Here is a 19,273-nt window from a genome sequence, read left to right as displayed (position 1 = left end):
AAATTGCTTCCGGATTTTGTATTTGCAATGGGAAAAAATATATAAGAAACTTTGATTCTGTTTTTGTAAACTAGACAAGCTTACGGTTATAGCTTGTACATACTGTTATGGCTATAGCTTGTACATACTTGTTATGGCTTGTACATACTGTTGTGTAAAAGCAAAAAGTTGTGATTGTTAATGTTGTTACCTTCTACTGTGCTAAAGAGAGTCGGAAGTTGGTGCTTTTTTCTTTTTCTCCCGTTACACTCTCTTTTTCCCTTTCTCTCTTCTTACTTTTCCATGTTTTTTTCTTTTCTTTTATACTTTGATAAACTAATAAAAAGTTAAATCACACACAGACACAAAGGAAAGCTCCATGTTCACAGCCAGCCCTATATTAAAGGGTTTTTTTTTTTCTAATCCAAGAATGAGAAAAACCTTTTGAAAGAAAGCTATGGAGCTTGGAGCGGGGGAACAGCTTCAGACCCCTCAAAAACATGAATCAAAATCACATCTAGCTTACTAACAGCAAAGTTCTGACCCCTGCAACTCAGATCTAATTTTTCCTGACCATAAAATCTCAGTTCTATTCAAGAAAGACTCTACTTTGTCCTCATGCAAGGCAAGGTGGTGAATAGCCAGCATCCGGATGCCTAAGCGGGAAGTGAGGGTCTTGTCCAGAAAGGAACGGATCATCTTCTCATCCTAGTAAGAAACAGGAGAGCTCCTGAGATTCAAAGCAACCGCAAAACCTTTCTTCCCACCCAGCCTTCCTCAAATATCCTTCCCCTTGAAGGGTATTTGCTTTTAAACAGGCGCAGATGGGATTGAAATGTTTCCCCTCCAAGTGAGATCCAAGAATGAGCTGCCTTCACCATATTTATTTATCCATTTCCCCAAAATTAACTCCAGGGTTCAGATGATTACAGTGACAAGAGTGAAATTAGGAAGGTTTCATACCATGGAGCAGGCCTGGATATATAGTTTCTCCTCATGAATACCAACTCAGCATTTCTAAATCTTGGCAGCTTGACGATGGGTGGACTTCAATTCCCAGAATTCCCCAGCCAACATGGGGAATTCCATCGTCCACCCATCGTCAAGTTGCCAAAGTTGAGAAACATTGCTGTACCTCTTCTAATCTCCCATCAGGCATCATCTACTTCTGAAAGGGATTTCAAGCCCAATTCTCATGGAAATCTCTTGTGAACTTTTATTGAGAAGAAAATCCAATTTATTGGATAGGCTTCCAAGAATCCCACCAACCCAACTATTTCCCACTTGGAATAAATACACCCCTGTTTTCATGAAGGGTGGGGAAAAGATTTTTATAATTTCTTCCAAACATCCTTTCCATCATCTGAGAAGGAGAAAGGTCTTTTCACTGATAACAGAAAAGTTATCACAATCTCCTGAAACCATGACAACAATCTCCTGAAACCATGACAACAATGACCTTATCTCCATCCCTCATATTAACAGGCCTTCAATTACCAAGTTCTTTGGCTGCTGCATAATGGCCTCACCAGCTTGGACAAACAGCCTCACCGGTTACCTGGATGTGCTTGCGGCATTCCCGCAAGCCTTCCGCCAGCAGCGTGACAACGTCTTTGTGATCATCCAGGAGCTGTCGGACCAGTTTACAGTACTGAGTCTCTGACTCTTGGTCTTTGATCTTTTAACACACAAGAAAAAAATGGAGGAAAAAAATTAAATAAGGGACCTGGGGCTCCTGAATGATGTATTCTAAAAGGCGTCCTCCTTGTGTAATTTGTCAGGGTCTTAAGGCAATAGTACAATTCATTTTAACCAAAGTCGTTAATTTTATTAATTAGATTTATTTGCTCCTTGTATCACTATTAAGTGACTTTGGGCATCTTGGTTTTTTAAAAAAAATCTATTTTGAAATATATATATTGTTTCTCCTCATGGCAGGATTCCCGAATGTTAATATCAATAGTCATTGTGAACTACTATTATTAGGTACTATTAATTAAAGTAGACAGACAGAACTTTATTTTGGTCATGGACCAATAAAAACACAATCAATAAAATGAACAACACAAAACTATCCCCTACCAAGAAAAAATATTAGCAACCACCTGTAAGCAAAGCTTACACAACATGTAGTAAAATTTGGCTACTTTTAGAGAAATACTTTTGTCTTGATTATTTCATGGACAATGCAGATAAAATTTATTCGAAGTGCTTCGGAAATTTAAATAAAAGAGGTATAATCAACTCGCGGTGAATGTCTCTGTAGAACTGGCAATACAGAAGAACTGTGGATTATTCATTAAAGTATTAAATGACTTTCATTTTATAAATACTGGAGGGGGTCAATAAACAATTTGAAACTTCATGAAGAGGTCAATGCGCTGAAGAATTTATGTGAGCCTCATAATGGCAAAAATAAACATTTTTGTTTCCGACGATACTTACTGGGGGAAATTCACTCAGTTTCTGGAAGGCTCGAATGTAAAGCTCATGCTGAAAATAGAAAAGAAGGCAGGAATGAGTGAAGAGGAAGGACTATCAGCAAAATTGTGCAACATGCACTCACCAAATTCCCAGTTTCCCATTAGATTTTGAGAAAGAACTGAAATAGGTAGGGAGACATAGCCATAGTGGGATGTGTTGGGGGCTTTTTCTGAAAGTTCAGAATAGCTCCCCAAATGATGGTCATCTATTGGCCTACACTGCAGGGCTGCTGTAAAACATAATGCTTAACGTAAAGCATAATGCATTTATTTTCTGAGGGAAAATAAATAATGAGGCTATGACAACTAGCAAGCTAGTTACAAATTTGCCAGTGGACAGGTGAACAGTTTACTTTTTTAGCCACTGTCTAAGGAGAATCTAGAGTATTAAAAAAAGATAAGACTTTTGCCATCTATTTCCCTTGTGGGAAACAGTAGAACTAGTTATTTGATCAGTATTCCTATCATTTTTACTATAACTATTTACTATTAAGAGCCATGGTGGCGCATGCAGTACTGCAGGATACTTCTGCTGACTATCGGCTGCCTGAAATTTGGCAGTTCAATTCTCACCAGCTCACGGTTGACTCAGCCTTCCATCCTTTTGAGGTTGGTAAGATGAGGACCCAGATTGTTGGGAGCAATATGCTCTCTAAATCACTTAGAGAGAGCTGTAAAGCACTGTGAAGCGATATATAAATCAAAGTACTATTGCTACTGAAGTTAGAGTATGTATTTTTATTTCCCCAAAACCTCACCCTCCAAGATGTGTGACCCATTGATTTCTTAAGTTCCCTGTAGGGGCAGCCCTTGAATTACAATCACCATTGAAACCAGAATTTCCGTTGCTAAGCAAGATAGTTGCGAGTCACGCCCAATTTTTTACCTTTTTGCCATGGTTAAGCAAATCACTTCCAGTTTTACGTGGGAGAAAACCCGAATAACCAAAGATCCACATACAAATATCCGCGAGAACCTCAGAAAACATATATATATATATATATACACATAATTAGACATAATTAGACATATATATATATATATAATTAGACATGCTTCTCTGAGAAGCACAGAGCCAAAGACACAAGCCTGAAGATGATGAGTGAGACTTCATCGAAACGTTGCCTAGATACTTCCAATCTTACGCAGGAGAAAACCCGAATAACCAAAGATCCACATACTAATACCCGCGAGAACCTCAGAAAACAATTAGACATAATATATATATATATTTGTTTTCTTAAGTTTTCGTGGGTACTTACATGTATGGCATCAGAAGCCTGATGATGGCAGATCAGATTCTGCCGAAACGTTGCTACAACTTTAAAAGCACAACTACAATGACGTGGGAAAATACCCGAACAAAGCTGAATGCCATACATACATATATGTGTGTTTTCTGAGGTTCTCACGGATATTTGTATGTGGATCTTTGGTTATTTGGGTTTCTCCCATGTAAATTGGAAGTATCTAAGCAACGTTTCGATGAAGTCTCATTCATCATCTTCAGGCTTGTGCCTCGGCTCTGTGCTTCTCAGAGTAATTCTCAGAGCAATTCTTCACATTACTCTGAGAAGCACAGAGCCGAAGACACAAGCCTGAAGATGATGAATGAGACTTCATCGAAACGTTGCCTAGATACTTCCAATTTTACGTGGGAGAAAACCAGAATAATATATATATATATATATATATATATATATATATATATATATATATATATATATATATATATGCATTATATATATATGCATTATATATATAAATTCATTCCTACTCACACACCATTTAAAGGGTGTTCCTCCCAAATTGTACAGCTAAAAGTCTGCAGAGATTCTCAGTCATCCAGGTCATGGTTGTCTCAAAGGTGCTTTTTCAGGAAGCAACTGGCCTTTCTTATTTTTTTCCAGTCCAGTCGCCATGCGCAAAAGACGAATTCCCTTTGAGTCTGTATTAAAGATAATCCTTCACTTAGAACCATTCATTTATCCCAAAGGTGCTTTTTCAAGAGGCAACTGGACTTTGCAAACTACAGGAAACAGAAGCACTATTCAGGTGACCCTGAGGGCACAGATAAACCTCCCAGTGCTTCAAAGGCCCTCTAAAAGGATGCAAAAGACCAGCTGCCAGCAAGAATACAAATCCTTCTATTCCCGACTGACAGATTCTTGGATGAGAAACAAAAGAAGAAGAAAACAAAACAAGACAAGAAAGTCCAGTTGCCTCCTAAAAAACACCTTTGGGACAACCATGACCTGGATGGCTGAGAATCTCTACAGACTCCAACTACAAAATTGTGGGAAGATTTACCTATCACACCAAGGCCCCACTACCCCAATCCTCTTAGAAATGCTAAACAAGCTTGATTTGATTAATATAGTGGTTGCATGCAAACATCAGGGCTGTACTGTAGTCTAATGTGGGGAAAAACATCCCTGAAGGGCAATTTCCAATCATTTCCTTATTGTTGCTCTAATCAAGGCACGTCCATGGGAACGTCTTCGAAGGAAAAAAAGAAAAAAGAAAGTCTAGTTGCCTCCTGAAAAAGCACCTTTATGACCTGGATGACTGAGAATCTCCATAGACAATCATTCATTTAGTGACTGTTCAGAGATATGACCGATCCTTGGATTTTGCACCCAGCACTATGGCAGCATCCCCGATCACATGACCAAAATTAGGGCAATCAGCATGCATTTATGATGGTTACAGCATCCTGGCCTCATGCGATTGCCATCTGCCACCTTCCCAGCCAGCTTCCAACAAGGATTTGTTGGATTTGTTTAATGACCATGTGATTCACTTAATAGTGGCACTTAACCAGGGCCATAAAGGCCACTGGTGCAAGTCACTTAACAACTGCCTTGTTTAGAAATGGAAATTCTGGTCCAGATTTTTCTGGTCTCAAATCGAGGACTATCCATGCTGCTGCTTTGAGAAACAGCTGCTCGGAAAAGCAGGCAACAAGGTCCTTGTCCCATAATGTGAAGGAAGCAATTGTGACACGGCTTTATGGGTGGATGATCAGAATCCCCAGCAGCCTTAAGGGCCTCGTCCGTCTCCCTGCTTTAAGATCCAGCGCCAATTATGGGCCATCTCTTTTGGATGCTTCCCCGCAGACCTTGGTGTGCCTACCACATGGAGGATGGTGGGATTGCAGCCAATGATGAAGGGAAGGCTTCGAAACCCTTTGATGCGGTGAGCAATACGGACCGGCAGCTCGTGGTGCAGGTAACGGGAGCTTTTCTGTAGCCAAAACACAAAAGGGAGAGATTGTAGGGCGGCGGACTCCAACCTTTCTGGCTGGTGGGACTGGAGGCGGTGGGGTGGAGGGCGAGGGGGAGAAGGGCTGGTTTCACACGCATGCCCCGCTTTGACAAAGGCAACTTTGCGTGCATTCACCCACCCTTTCCACAGCCTGGCATTGGGTCGCGGACTGGAGGTTGGGGACCCCTGTTGTAGATCATTTGATTCTGCTGCCTGATTAAGCCCAGTATGCACTGGCAGAAGGAAAACATCACAGTTGCCAAGGTTGAGAAAGGCTGCATTAGAGGGTATCAAATAAACAGATAACTGAGATAAATGGGATTCAAAAGCTTCAGAGAGACTCCATGCTCTTACTAATAATGGATATTTGGAAACTTTCCACCTCACTTCTCAATATTTTCTGCTCCAGCTCCTCAGTCTTGGCATTAAAACTCATTGGATTATTATGCGCTCTGTTTAAAGGGCTTGACAGGAATGTTCTCCAAGGAAGGACATAATGCTGGGCTGCATCTCCTGTTATTCCCAGCCAACCTGGCCAAAGGGGCAACACAACTCAACTGGAACACCACAGAGTATCATAAAGACTGATCTAAAGTCCAATAGTCTTGTTGAAACGGGACAGAGCTAGTGCCTGGGCTCAGCTGTGCAGAAGGCAAGAGAAGAAGAGAGCAGTGAAAAGAGAGCAGGCTAAGCTTACAAGCACAAACTTAATTCCACTTTTCCCCTAAGGGCCCTCAGCCAAGCCCAGCACTTGGCTCTCTGGTTGCTGCATCTACATGTCTTAATTTCAAACACCTTCTGCTTTAAACCAAGGATTGGTTTGCATATGCCCTGATGGTGCCTAAATTCTAAAGAATGGGGGTGGGGGGGGGTTGTGGGTGTGGGTGTGTGAAGTTTTGGCAGGGCCTTTTTTTTTACCTTAATACTGCAGAAGACACAAAATAGAAGGGAGAGAAGAGAGAGGTTCTTAAACTAACAAAGTAAAATGCATATTTAAGAAGAAAGAAGTGATATATTATCCTTTTACAGTACAAACCAGAAATTTAATGTTACAGTTTAAACCAGAAATGGCTAACCTTGGTAACTTTAAAACTTGTGCACTTCAACTCCCAGGATTCTGGGAGTTGAGGTCCAAAGGTCTTAAAGTTGCTAAGGTTGGACACTGGTTTAAACCATCTCAGAATATTTGTGGGGGGATATAGTATTACTAGAATGGTATAATACATTAAATGTCAATAGGATGAATAGTTTGTTTTATTATAATTGGGAGTAGGAGGAAACTTTGTTTTAAGTGTAATGGTGGCACAACCAAGAACTAAAAAGGGTGTAAATAATAGAAAATACAATTTTATGAATGTCTATTTGAATTTTATCATTTGTTAAATATTGCAAATATGACTAATATAGAATTTATAATAAAAAAGTGATGTTGACACAAAATAGTACATGAGAATATTGAATAATTAAGATCGATAATATGCATTAATATCAATTTATGTAAGAAAATTAATAATATCAGTGTGAAACTATTGTCATGTTTGTTTTAAAATGTAAAATGGCCTGGAACCGCACTATTCACACAATGATGTATATATACAAACAAAAATGTATTTTTTTAAAAAAATGGGGGCCAAATGTTTGATGGGCCAAATACCTCTATGTGTGAAACCCAAACCTAAGAAATAGAATTTCAAATTAAGCTTGCCATAAGGGAAGGAATTTTGAAGCAGGGGCTGCTTCTTTATCAACAGATTTTTTCCATGTGCTAGATTGTGTCTTCTGAAAAAAGCACCTTTCTATTCCAGATACATAACAGAATCATAAAATGCAGCTTTTCTAGGCCACACCTATTAGGTATACACAATCTTGGATACAGACTCCCGAAAGAGACTTCCTGCTCTTAAAGAGTTAGGACACAAACCAAGATTTCTCAATGTGCAGAACAGCTCCTGAGGAAGCAATAAACCCCGTAATTCCAAGCAGGGAAAAGAAAGGATGAAAAGCAGATTTCAATACTTGAGAAATAACAATGTGGAGGTAATCTCACACCTACCAAAAGGTGACTGCCATCTTGAGAACGTCCAGAATACAACATGGTGGTAGGTGTCAACCTCACAGAGGGCTGCAAAGAGAACAGAAAGCATGTTCACAAAAACTCTAGAGGCTCCCAGGGAGGCAATAAGCACAGCACCCCATGACAAAATAAATAAATAAATTCATTATACCCTACTCTGTAGGGCAGGGGTCTCCAAACGTGGCCTCTTTAAGATGTGTGGACTTCAACTCCCAGAATTCCCTAGGCAACATGGCTGGCTGAGGAATTCTGGGTATTGAAGTCCACAAATCTTAAAGTTGCTACATTTGGAGACCCCTCCTGTAGTTCAAAGCCTTTTCTCAAATCCATGATACCCTCCAAAGTTTTGTCCGTGACCCTCTTTGTAACACTTCTGGACTTTGTTCTTGAGGTGGAAAAAAAAATGAAACTTTGATTTTCAGTTTTGCTGATGAGACAGGTCTGTTATAGAAATGGCTCTAATACCTATTACTATGTAAGCAGAAATCATTCCATGATGATACGTTAAGATGGATTGCACCACGTTTTTGTGATATTTAATGTTTTATTATTGTGTTTTATAGTTTTTAAAACAATTTTATATGTTTTAAAATCTTGATTGGGAGCTGTCCAGAGCTGGCTGAAAGATGGACGGCTGTATCAACACTTTAAATAAACAATAAAAATTCCAGACACAAAGTAAACCTTGAACCAGTTATAATGGCCAGCAAATTGCCCTAGCATCTGATGTAGAGAACCACAGAGATGAACCATGCAGAGATGATGGCTTCAAAATCATGCTTCAAGCCTGGGAAACAGGGAAAATGTGAATAAGGAGTCCACTCCAATTCATTAGAGCAGTGGCCCCCAACCTTTTGGGCACCGGGGACAAGTTCTATGGAGATTCTGGAGATCAGAGAGTGGATTTGAGTGCTGCCTGCATCCCACAGATGGGGCTTTGCTTGTTTGTTTGGCCCGGTTTGTGGCATGCAGCAAATCTATGCCTGTCCACGGACTGGGGAATTGGGGACCCCTGCACTAGAGCAGCGTTTCTCAACTTTTTTGGCAACTTTAAGTTGTGTGATCCCACCATGGATGACTGGTTGTAAAAGCTGATGGAGTTAGCAGAGATGCTTGAACTGACTACTTTAACTAAGGAAAAGAATACACCTAACTTATTTTTCGCTTCTGGAGTTTGTTCTTGAGGTGGGGGGAAAAAATGAAACTTTGGTTTTCGGTTTTGCTGATTAGATAGGTTTGTTGTTATAGAAATGGCTCTAATACATATTCCTATGTAAAAGTAAAAAAGTTGAGGCTGTATGGTATTAACCTGCCCAGGTTGAGCAATACTGTGTGCTGAGGGAATCATTTCAACTGGGAATCAGCAAAATAGGACCCAAAGACTTTGTGTCTGCGGCATTCAAAGCACATTGGCTGTCTTCCAAGGAAATGAAATAACAGAGAAGCTCTGCGAAGTCTAACTCCACCCAACCTCCTTGCCATGAACACCGAAAGGGCATTAACTGTGCCAAAACCAACAGATCTGTAGTCAACTAGGTCAGGCGCCCTTCAGGAATGCAAACCTGCGCTTTTATTTCAGTCCTGGATAAATACGCCCCTGCTTCTGGGTGCCAGAGCTAGTCCTGGTCCTATCTCCAGGCCGAGGTTTTATTGGAAGGTGGTAGAAAAACGGGCTGCCCCGTCGGGTTATGTCTGAGGAATGAGTGGGGACTCGGCTGCAATATCTGTTCTCGGTCCCCTTTTGAAGGACTTTAATGTCCCTTTGCCTGCAGGCCGCACCCTGCACGTATCTTGAAGGGAGATTTTGTAAGCTCCCTGCTGAACAAGGCCTCTGTCCTTGCAGTGGTGGCCAGGTGAAGGACGTTCTTTGTTACGGCCTTCACTGCCCCATTCACAATGACGTCAGGGCTGAATCATTAATGGCCAATGAACTCAAGGACTCTGACCTTGAAAAATGGAATTAACGTCTTCATAGGGATGGACAATTAAGACAACCTCACGACCTGTGGACTTCAATTCCCAGAATTCCTGAGCCAGCCATACATGGCTGGCTCAGGATTTCTGGGAGTTGAAGTCCATAAGTTGCCCATCTTTGATCTCTCAGAGTTTTTCTATCAGTCAGCAACCAAGTTGCTACCTTGGCTCGGGGTCATTTAATTTTCGAAAAAAATATTTAAGTCCTTCTTTGTAGCTTCTATTTGGTTGCAATCTTTTTACACCTAATAAAGGTAATCCTCAATTTATGAGTGGTTGTTTAGCGACCATTTGAAATTATGACAGACCATCTTACAACTTGGTTGTGAAGTTCCAATGGCTGCCCCACCCCCGGCGGTTACACAACTGCTTTCGGTTGCTCGGCAACAGTTATGCACAATTATGCCCCATGGTCACATGACCATGATTCACGCTTTTGCCAAAAAGCAGCATTTACTTCCGGTTTTTGGCAAAAACACTCCGCCACAAACAATGGATTAGCATAATAACCGCTCCAAAAAGACGTTATAAAAATGCATCCACTTACGTAGTGACCTGGTTTATGACTGACAAGCCCAAATGGGCAGGGTCCATTATGGTCGCATGTCAGAGGAGCACCTGAACGTCTATTACAGGTAGTCCTCGACTTACAACAGTTCATTTAGCAACTGTTCAAAGTTACAACGGCACTGAAAAAAATGACAATTTTTCACACTTATGACTGTTGTTGCATCCCTGTGGTCATATGATCAACTTTTGTGACCTTTTGACCAGCAAAGTCGATGAAGAAGCTGGGTTTGCTTAACAACGGTGTTATTAATTTAACAACGGTGGTGAATCACTTAACAAATGTGGCAAGAAAAGTCAAAGTAAAATGGGGCAAAACTCAGTTCACAACTGTCTCACTTAGCCACATAAATTTTGGGCACAATTGTAGTCGTAAGTCAAGGACCACCTGTATATGGAGCCATTGTATATGCATTGTACTCTTATCTTATAATTTCACTGTTTCATTGTTATTTTATTATATGTTATGGCACAGTGATGGGATTCAAAAAAAATTTACTACCGGGACTTCCGGTTTGAAGGGCTTCAGCGACAGACAGGAATCCGCGATCTTGTGCGGTTTCTGTCTGGGCTCGCCGCTGGACCGCCCCGAGCTGGCTGGTTTCGGGGCTAAGCCACCCCGTAGAGGTGGTGAAGAGGGGGGAGACCACCAGCAAGGTTGAGAAGAGCCGCATCTCTCCTCCTCAGCTGGCCATTACTCCCTTTCCCAAAGGCGATAAGAGCGGTGATCAGAAATGGCCACCTCAAAGAAGAACTCAACAGGAAAACAACGTACAGATAAGATAAGAAGTGAAAGTTTTGGCTGACTGGGCTAAGTTGAAAAAGTAATAACTAAGGTACCCTGGAATTTAAATTTTACAAGAAATAACATCGCTCCCAAAGAAGAGTCGGAAGCAGCGAAAGAAAGTGAAAAGGGAAAGGTTTAGCTTTTTTTTTTCTTCTCTCTCCTTCCTTATATTGACAACTAAGAGACCTAAATAAGAAATTGGAAAAATCCGCTTTGGCATCAATAGGCAATTAAGCTGAAAATATAACTAAATGCCAAAGGGACAATAAAGATTTCTGGACATTAAAAACTTTTTCTTTTATAAGCAGGAAGGGAGAGAAAAAGAATAAGGGCAGGATCTGGAAGAGGGAGGAGACTGCCTGGACTTTAAAAGAATCTAAAGTAAAATTTCAATAAGACTTCTAAAAGATACGTTTTAACTGAAACTTTGCAACTAAATAGTAACCCCGGAAGAGAAAGTGGGGAAAAAAAGAAAGAGCCAAAAGAAACAGCTCGCGTGTATTTGGATTATTTGGTGACTTTTGGATTTTTGGTGATTATATTTGAATGACTAAAATCAGTCGGGTGGTTGGTTAAAAATTTCTACAATGGCATCACTTTTGGATGAATTGAAAATGGAACTTAAAAAGTACAAAGAAGATGCACAAGAAGGGAAGAGTTCTTTTGCCTTCGTTTTTCAGTTCTTAGAAATGGAGATCTGGAACTATGAGAAAAAACAAGAAAAGACTGCAAAACAAAAGACTGGGACAAAGAAGAAGCCATCTTTAATGAACAAGTAATTCTATGTGGGGAAGAAAAAGGAAATGGGGGAAAGAGAATGGAGAATTTAAGACTTAAAAAAAGAACCAAAGAAAAGAAAAATAATTCAAAAAATAAGTATAATACTGGAAAGCAACAGAAAAGGGGAATACAGAAGAGGAAAATAGAGGTAGAGAGACAAAGGGGTAAAAGGGGGAGAGAGAAGAAGAGAGGGAAGAAGGAAAGGAAAAGAAGTTACAAAGGTCCGGAGCAAGATATAAAGAAACAGGACCTATTTAGAGATAATGGGTGAAAATCTAACTGAAAAAGGGATTCTGTAAAGGTACATAAGATTATATTGTTATATTTGTAGTAGAAATAACTTTAGAAAATTGGAAACAACATATGATTAGAATGAGGGATAAAATAGTTAGTGTAATTTAGTGAAATGTTTGTGAATAAAGTAAATGAAATAAAATAAATGAGAAAATTGAATTAGGAAGGAACAGGAACATTTTAATTAGTCAATGTTTTATAAAATATTAGTGAAGTGGCGGGAAGCAACTATGGAAAGTTTATAATTGTTCCCATAGAAGTATGATATTTAATTGAAAAGTAATGTGAAATATGTTAAGACTTTAATGAATATTAATATTAATGATAGAATTGAATTGGAATGGAATGTTGTTTTAATTATATACATTTATAAAAAAAATTTTTTCAAGAATACTGTGTGTAGTTTAAGAATGTACCAAGCAGAATTCGAATGGAAATTATGTATTATATTGAGTGTTATAATTTTAGGGGAAGGATATAAAGGTGTCATACTCCAATCAGTAACTGCAGGAGAAATTTTGTTTAATGAGAAAAGATAATAGACAATTGAAACAGGACAGACAAAAAATATAAATATAATGATTTGAATTGAGATGAAATAAATAAAATAAAATTGAGAAAATTAAAAGAGGGGAGAAGCCATGTAGAAAATGTAAAGTAGTAATAAGATATGGAATAGAATATAAAAATGAGCATGAACCTGAATTTGCATCTGTACGAAGAAATGTAACCCGGGATTATGCTGCTTTCAAAAAAGATGTTTTATTTGTATTTCTTTTCTTTTTGTGAAAACTCAAATAAAATTAAAAAAAAAAAATTACTACCAGTTCTGTGGGTGTGGCTTGGTAGGCATAGCAGGGGAAGGATGCTGCAAAATCCCCATTCTTTTCCAACCCCGCTAAACTGCTTTCCAGCTCCGTTCTCCTGTGGCAGGGCAACAAAAGAAGACCCAGCCGATCAGCTGGGATTCGGGAGGCAGAGAATAGATGTGGAAGTCGGGGCCAGTCAGAAGTGGTATTTGCTAGTTCTCCGAACTACTCAAAATTTCTGCTACTGGTTCTCCAGAACTGGTCAGAACTTGCTGAATACCACCTCTGTTATGGCATTCCTATGTTACGACCTGGGTCAAAACAATAAACTTACCGGTATTTATTTACACTCACCTTTTCAGCGGCTGTATCAATGGCAGATTGATTGTAGAAAGAGGTGACCGTCTTGGATCTTTCTCTGGCCAGCTCGTGATGCTGATCCATAGCCGAAGACGACCCATACCGTAGTCCAGGGAGAAGGAAGGGGAGCACGCAAGGGGCCTGGTTCCCTGCTGCCCCCAGCTCTATCCTCAGTAGTGTTTTCCACATGATCCTCTTTACCATAGACTCCTGAAGAGAGGAAAAACTGTGCCATCCCACTTTGGAAGTCCTTCCCACATCAGTTTGACCAAGATCCTGAAGTCCTGGCTAACTTCAGGATCAGCTGCTCTGGGGACTATCAAACAATCAACTATGAAGCCATGCTGCATAACCTCATCACCACTTCCCCCTTGCAAATCTAAGGGGGTAGGACCATGAACTCCCCATCTTTGCAGCTTTCTCAGCCTCCTTCACAGGGGAGGTCAAAGCAGGCAATATGGCAACTGTGGCATTGGGATGGAAGCCCTGCCTTGCTATACGAGAGATGGCATACATAGGAAAGTGACAAGGTACCATTTTGTCATGATTCCTATCCGCTTTGTTTTGACTCCCTCCCTCGCCAACATGTCACTGCCCAGCCTTATGGATTTCGTTGCACACACACACACACACCCTGTAAACATGGCATGGCTCGCTCCTTGTTAACGTTGAGAAGAGAAAATCCAGAAAGTCCAGTTGCCTCTTGAAAAAGCACCTTTGGGACAACCATGACCTGGAGGACTGAGAATCTCCATAGACTTTGAGAAGAGAAATGATAACAGTCGCTTTGGATTGTTGTTGGCACTTTTCTCCTAAATGGTAATGAGGAAGGAGCCATTTGTATAGTGGCGGGAGGTGCAATGTATTCCATAAGGCTGGGCAGTGATATCTTGACATCAAAACAGGCCAAACAGTAACCATGGGTTCCAGATCTTCATCTGCTGGGAATAACAAGAAGTCATGTTATGTTACTGGCTGGCTTTATTGTGATTGTGCCTATTGTTTTAATGGCCTTATGATTGTTTTACATGTGCAATCTGCCCAGAATTATTTAACCGTGCTGGCACAGGAACGGTGCAAAATAACAAATAAGAAACAAAGCAGAAGCAGTCATGACCAATTGAATATTTCTATGCTCTTGCTATCATTTACTATTCTTTATTGAATCTTTAACCTGACCAAAAAAATTGTGATCTGAACACAAGGGTGTCCCAGAGGGAACATTAAAGGTGTGGTTTAATTGCAGCACAAACAGAGAAATCTATATAGGGCAGCATAAGCAAACACAGCTTGATAAACAAACAAAATCAGACTTAACGATGTACAGAATATATCCCAGAGGAGGCTCTTCTGAGCTTACCTCATGGGAGGGGTACCCAGAGTACAGGTAGTCCTCGACTTACGGCGCCAGTTGAGCTCAAAGTTTCTGTTGCTAAGCAAGACAGTTTAGTTTTTCCTCAGTTTATGACCCTCCTTGCCACAGTTGTTAAGTGGATCTGGCATCCCCATTGACTTTGCTTGTGAGAAAGTCACAAAAGGATATCACATGACACATAACCCCGGACCATTGGCCAAGCGGGCCAATTTTGACCATGGGGGTACTGCAATGGTCGTAAGTGTAAACAATGCTCATGTCACTTTTTTCAGTGTTGTCATAACTTCAAAAGGTCACCAAAGGAATGGTTGTAAGTCGAGGACTATCTGTAGTTTGTTTCCATTTTTAAAAAAACATAATAATTCCCTTGAAATGTAAGCCTATTATATCCAGTTCAGGGTGTTAAGTTAGAAACAGCTTCTGAGTAGCTGGATGACATCGCCTGAGTAAACATTCAGCAGCCTCCTTAAACAAGGAAGGAAACTAAGATAATTGCTAAATAGAATCTATTCTGATTCAGCCAGAACGACTGGATTCACACACTCGATTAGGTTTAATATTCCATATTTCTCCCAAGAACTAAAGGCGACATCTAGGGGATATCTTAATTTCTTCCCCACAACAAAACCCCTGAGAAGTCAATTGGCCGAAAGAACGGAAGTGGTCACCTAGTCATCTCCCCATTCTCAATCCATCATATTCATCACTCCAGCTTCTGGGCTGAGAGAGAGAGACTGGTCCAAAGTCACCCAGGGAACTTCAACATCTAAGATTGGGATTCAAATTTGGGACTCACCAATGCTCAACCAATGCCTTAAACCAGTATTTGCCAACTTTGGCAACTTCTAGCCGGGTGGACTTCAATTCCCAGAATTCTCAGTGGCTGCGTTGGCTGTGGAATTCTGGAATTTGAAGTCCATGTACCTAAAAATTCCATGGCTGAGAAACCTTGCTTTAACCGCCAGGTTATCTGTTCAAGAGTAACAAAATCCCACTCCAACCTTCCTTGGCCACTGCAATACTTACTCTTAAGATGACAAGTCACACGGATCTCTCCGTGGATGTGTCCGTTTTCCCCACGTCTGGTCGCTTTCCCCTTTGGTAGGGCCTTTGTGCATTCCCTAAATGTGAAAAAGAGGTGACCCATCTAAAGCATGACTGCTTTATTCCTTGATAGCTGAACCAGCAATCTTGAAAATATGAAAGGATGCTATTGCAAAACACTCTATGTGACGTACCTTTGTAAGGTAGTTAATGTATACCAGTAAACTGTATCTGAGCATCTGAGAGAAGATCCAGCATGCTAAAAGGATGAAATGTCTACAATGCATTCTGATGATGTTACCTAGTTTGGTAATGAAATGTCTGCAAGAAAACCACCGTGCTCAGACAGCACCAAGGACCAAGGATGTCTTTTTTTTAAAATTAGAGGGGAAAAAAGGGATAAAAATCTCTTCCTGTATCCAGGAGTTGTTTATCTCTTTTTCTTCCTCTATTTTTTTTAAAAAAAAGACATTGCATCGTCTCAGTATGCTAGATCTTGCCCAATTGTCTCATAGCAAAAGCCACGTAGAGCAGCAAAACATTCCAAGACTTTCTGAGTAAAAACTTGGCACAGTTTTTACATTAGTCAAATCCTGCCAGTCATTTAAAGGCTAAAGTAGCAAATTTCCTCCCAAAGACATTAAAACAGCTTTCACAGCACAATCCCCTCCCTTCAAACTGTGCAGCTCAGCAGTCCAAGGGACTGGATAGTTGTACCAACTTCAAGGCTGAATTTGCTTAACAGAACATAATGGGGGAAAAAATGAAAGCCATTCTTCATCCAAAGCCAACAGAAATTGAAAAAAATTATTCTCCTCAAACAGGCTACATTATTGCCTTCCAACTTCCTTGTTCAACAATCATTGGTGCCTTCTGTTTTTATCAGGGAAGGACAGAAAGAAAAGGAAAAGCCATTTACTGATTCAAATTTTATATATTCTAAGGGATTTGTTTATATGGATAGTCCTCGACTTAGAACAACAATTGACCCCCAAATTTTTGTGGCTAAGTGAGACAGTTGTTAAGTGAATTTTGCCTCATTTTATGATCTTTCTTGCCACAGTTGTTAAATGAATCACTACAGTTGTTAAGTTAGTAACACAATTGTTAAGTGAATCTGGCTTCTCCATTGACTTTGCTTGTCAGAAGGTGGCAAAAGGTGATCATGTGACCGTGGGGCACTACAATCGTCATAAAGATGAATCAGTTGCCAAGCATCTGAATTTTGATCACGTGGCCAGGGGGTTGTAAAAGATGTAAGTGTGAAAAATGGTCGTCACTTTTTCCAGTGCCATTGTAACTTCAGTCACTAAATGAACTGTTGTAAGTCTAGGACTACCTGTACAGTAAGGCATTCTTAAATATAATAGCCAAGAGATACTTAAGAGGCCTATAGAAATAATTTCACTGGAAGAAAAAAGCCTACTTATTACAAGAGACGGTGTTCTTTGTAACATCTGTTCTAGAAAGATACACCCACCCATGTTTTCTCTATATTTGGGTCCCCTTCCCTTTATTTCTCTTGTTCTGCATCCTCCCTTCTTCTATCCAGGGAAACCCTCAAATACTCCCATTTGCTAATTACTAAATTACATTCTCCCTCCCCACACCACCTATCATAAAGTGTAAGATGGGTTATTATGGGACATCGGTATCCACTTTTACTTCAGTATTTTGCAATCTTTTCTACTTTAAGATATTGTGGACTTCAACTCCCAGAATTCCCCAAACAGCATGGCTGGCTGGGGAATTCTGGGAGTTGAAGTCCATATTTCTTGAAGTGGCCAAGGTTGAAAAATACTGTTCTATTTGAGCTCTTATCACAAATAGGAAATTCCGAATATTTCTAGAATTTTCTACCTTCTGTTCCACTCTCTTCTCAGCACCAGGAGAACATTGAAAACTTTGCCTGGTCTCTTAAGATGTATGGCTGCCTGGGACAAAAAGCATTTACATTCTTTTTTTCATTTGGGTAGATTACTTTGTGTACTTCAACTACGTGTTCTTTCACTAATCAGCCTCCCAAAACAAATATGTATTTTCTTTTTCTTGCCTTTTCTGCCTCCAAAGCAGACCTTTGTGTTTTGATCAGGGCTAGAAACTCAGCGATTACTTCTCAAAATCTACGCAAAAGTTATGCCTGGTGTGTGCATGTGTAGACTAAAATTTGTTTTGCGCCCATTAAATAATAAATTATTCAACTGCAGGCAGTCCTCAACTTATAACCACAACTGAGCCCAAAATTTCAGCTGCTAAGCAAGAGAGTGGTTAAGTAAAATTTGCCCCATTTTACGACCTGTTTTGCCACAGCCATTAAGTGAATCACCACAGTTGTTAAGTTAGTAACACGGTTATTAAGTTAATCTGGCTTTTCCATTGACTTTGCTCGTCAGAAGGTCGCAAAAGGGGATCACATGACCCTGGGACACTGCAACCGTCATAATACATGCCAGTTGCCATGTGTCTGGATTTTGACCATGTGACTACAGGGATGCTGCAACCGTTGTAAGAGTGAAAAATGTCACTTTTTTCTGTGCCATTGTAACTTTGATCGGTCATTAAACACATGGTTGCAAGCCGAGGACTACCTCTTTAATGTATTTCCATTTAAGCTTCCATCTTAAAACTGCTAAAGACTGCAAAGTAAAACATAAACCCCCTTATTCACCTGCTTTGTGTAGTACTTATTTGATCTGTATCTTGCTTTTTCTCCAGAGCATGCATGCTCACACATATTCCTTTTTTGGTGTGACTTCTATACGCCTTCAATCAAAATTATTTCTTAAGTACCATTTTATAACAAAATAGTGATATTGTGACAGTAACACCACTGACACCCACAGTGTTCTTTTCTCAGTCCAACGCATACTAGTAATTTTCTTCTATCCTTTGAATAAACTTGCAAGGTGGCTTGGGCTGAGAGAGAAAGGCTGATCCTCAAATATTCTCTTGCAATTTGGGGATGTTTTGTAATCAACCGAGTTTTCCAGACAACCTTACAGGATGGGGCTGTCTTCCTTTTGATAGGCGGAAATCTAATCTAATCTTGTTTTAGGTTCACACAGACATGGTGGCTCCTCCATACAATGTAAACTTTTGAAGGTGGAAATGGAGCATGGTAGGGCATGGATTCCAGTCTTGCCTTCCGTCTTGAAAAGTAAAAGAAAAGAAGTCCAGCAAGGAAGCCCTCACTTGAGTGTCTACAGTAGAGGTGTCAAAGGCCCATTGGGCCGCATCCGGGTCATGGAGTGCTTAGATCTGGCCCAAGGGGCCACTCTGGAAACAGTGAAGGACCAGCCCGCAGTGCCTCTGCCAGCGAAAACGGAGTTCAGCAGGGCTGTAGGTGGCCCTCCCAAGCTCCATTTTTGCCTGCAGAAGGTTGCAGCCGAAAACGGAGCTCAGGAACCCGTTTTCACTGGCAGAGCGCTGGGGCTACCACAGGCATCCCCGACACGAGTGAGGTTGAGCTGGCCACGCCCA

The 19,273-nt window shown here is 40.4% G+C and overlaps 1 protein-coding gene across 11 annotated transcripts in view; it reads right to left on the bottom strand.

The window, feature by feature from the left end:
• The window catches only part of BCKDK (branched chain keto acid dehydrogenase kinase), a 36,585-nt gene that overhangs the window by 12,827 nt on the left and 4,485 nt on the right, over positions 1-19,273 (bottom strand). For 4 of the 11 annotated variants that reach the window (XM_026721120.2, XM_026721123.2, XM_026721121.2 and 1 more), the window contains exons 2-8: positions 15,776-15,870; positions 13,369-13,584; positions 7,783-7,851; positions 5,598-5,708; positions 2,425-2,472; positions 1,538-1,657; positions 589-687 (exon numbers count right to left, since the gene is read on the bottom strand). In XM_026721120.2, the coding sequence (XP_026576905.1) occupies positions 589-687; positions 1,538-1,657; positions 2,425-2,472; positions 5,598-5,708; positions 7,783-7,851; positions 13,369-13,578 (657 nt within the window). In that variant the 5' untranslated portion in view covers positions 13,579-13,584; positions 15,776-15,870. The remainder of the gene's footprint in view (positions 1-588; positions 688-1,537; positions 1,658-2,424; positions 2,473-5,597; positions 5,709-7,782; positions 7,852-13,368; positions 13,585-15,775; positions 15,871-19,273) is intronic. The other 7 variants (XM_087918251.1, XM_087918253.1, XM_087918252.1 and 4 more) reach the window with 5 other exon arrangements.

This window comes from Pseudonaja textilis, chromosome Z, assembly GCF_049901715.1.
Source record: "Pseudonaja textilis isolate UNSWEBS1 chromosome Z, rPseTex1.2, whole genome shotgun sequence".
Taxonomy (NCBI): domain Eukaryota; kingdom Metazoa; phylum Chordata; class Lepidosauria; order Squamata; family Elapidae; genus Pseudonaja; species Pseudonaja textilis.
This window is presented reverse-complemented; position numbering and strand designations above follow the sequence as displayed.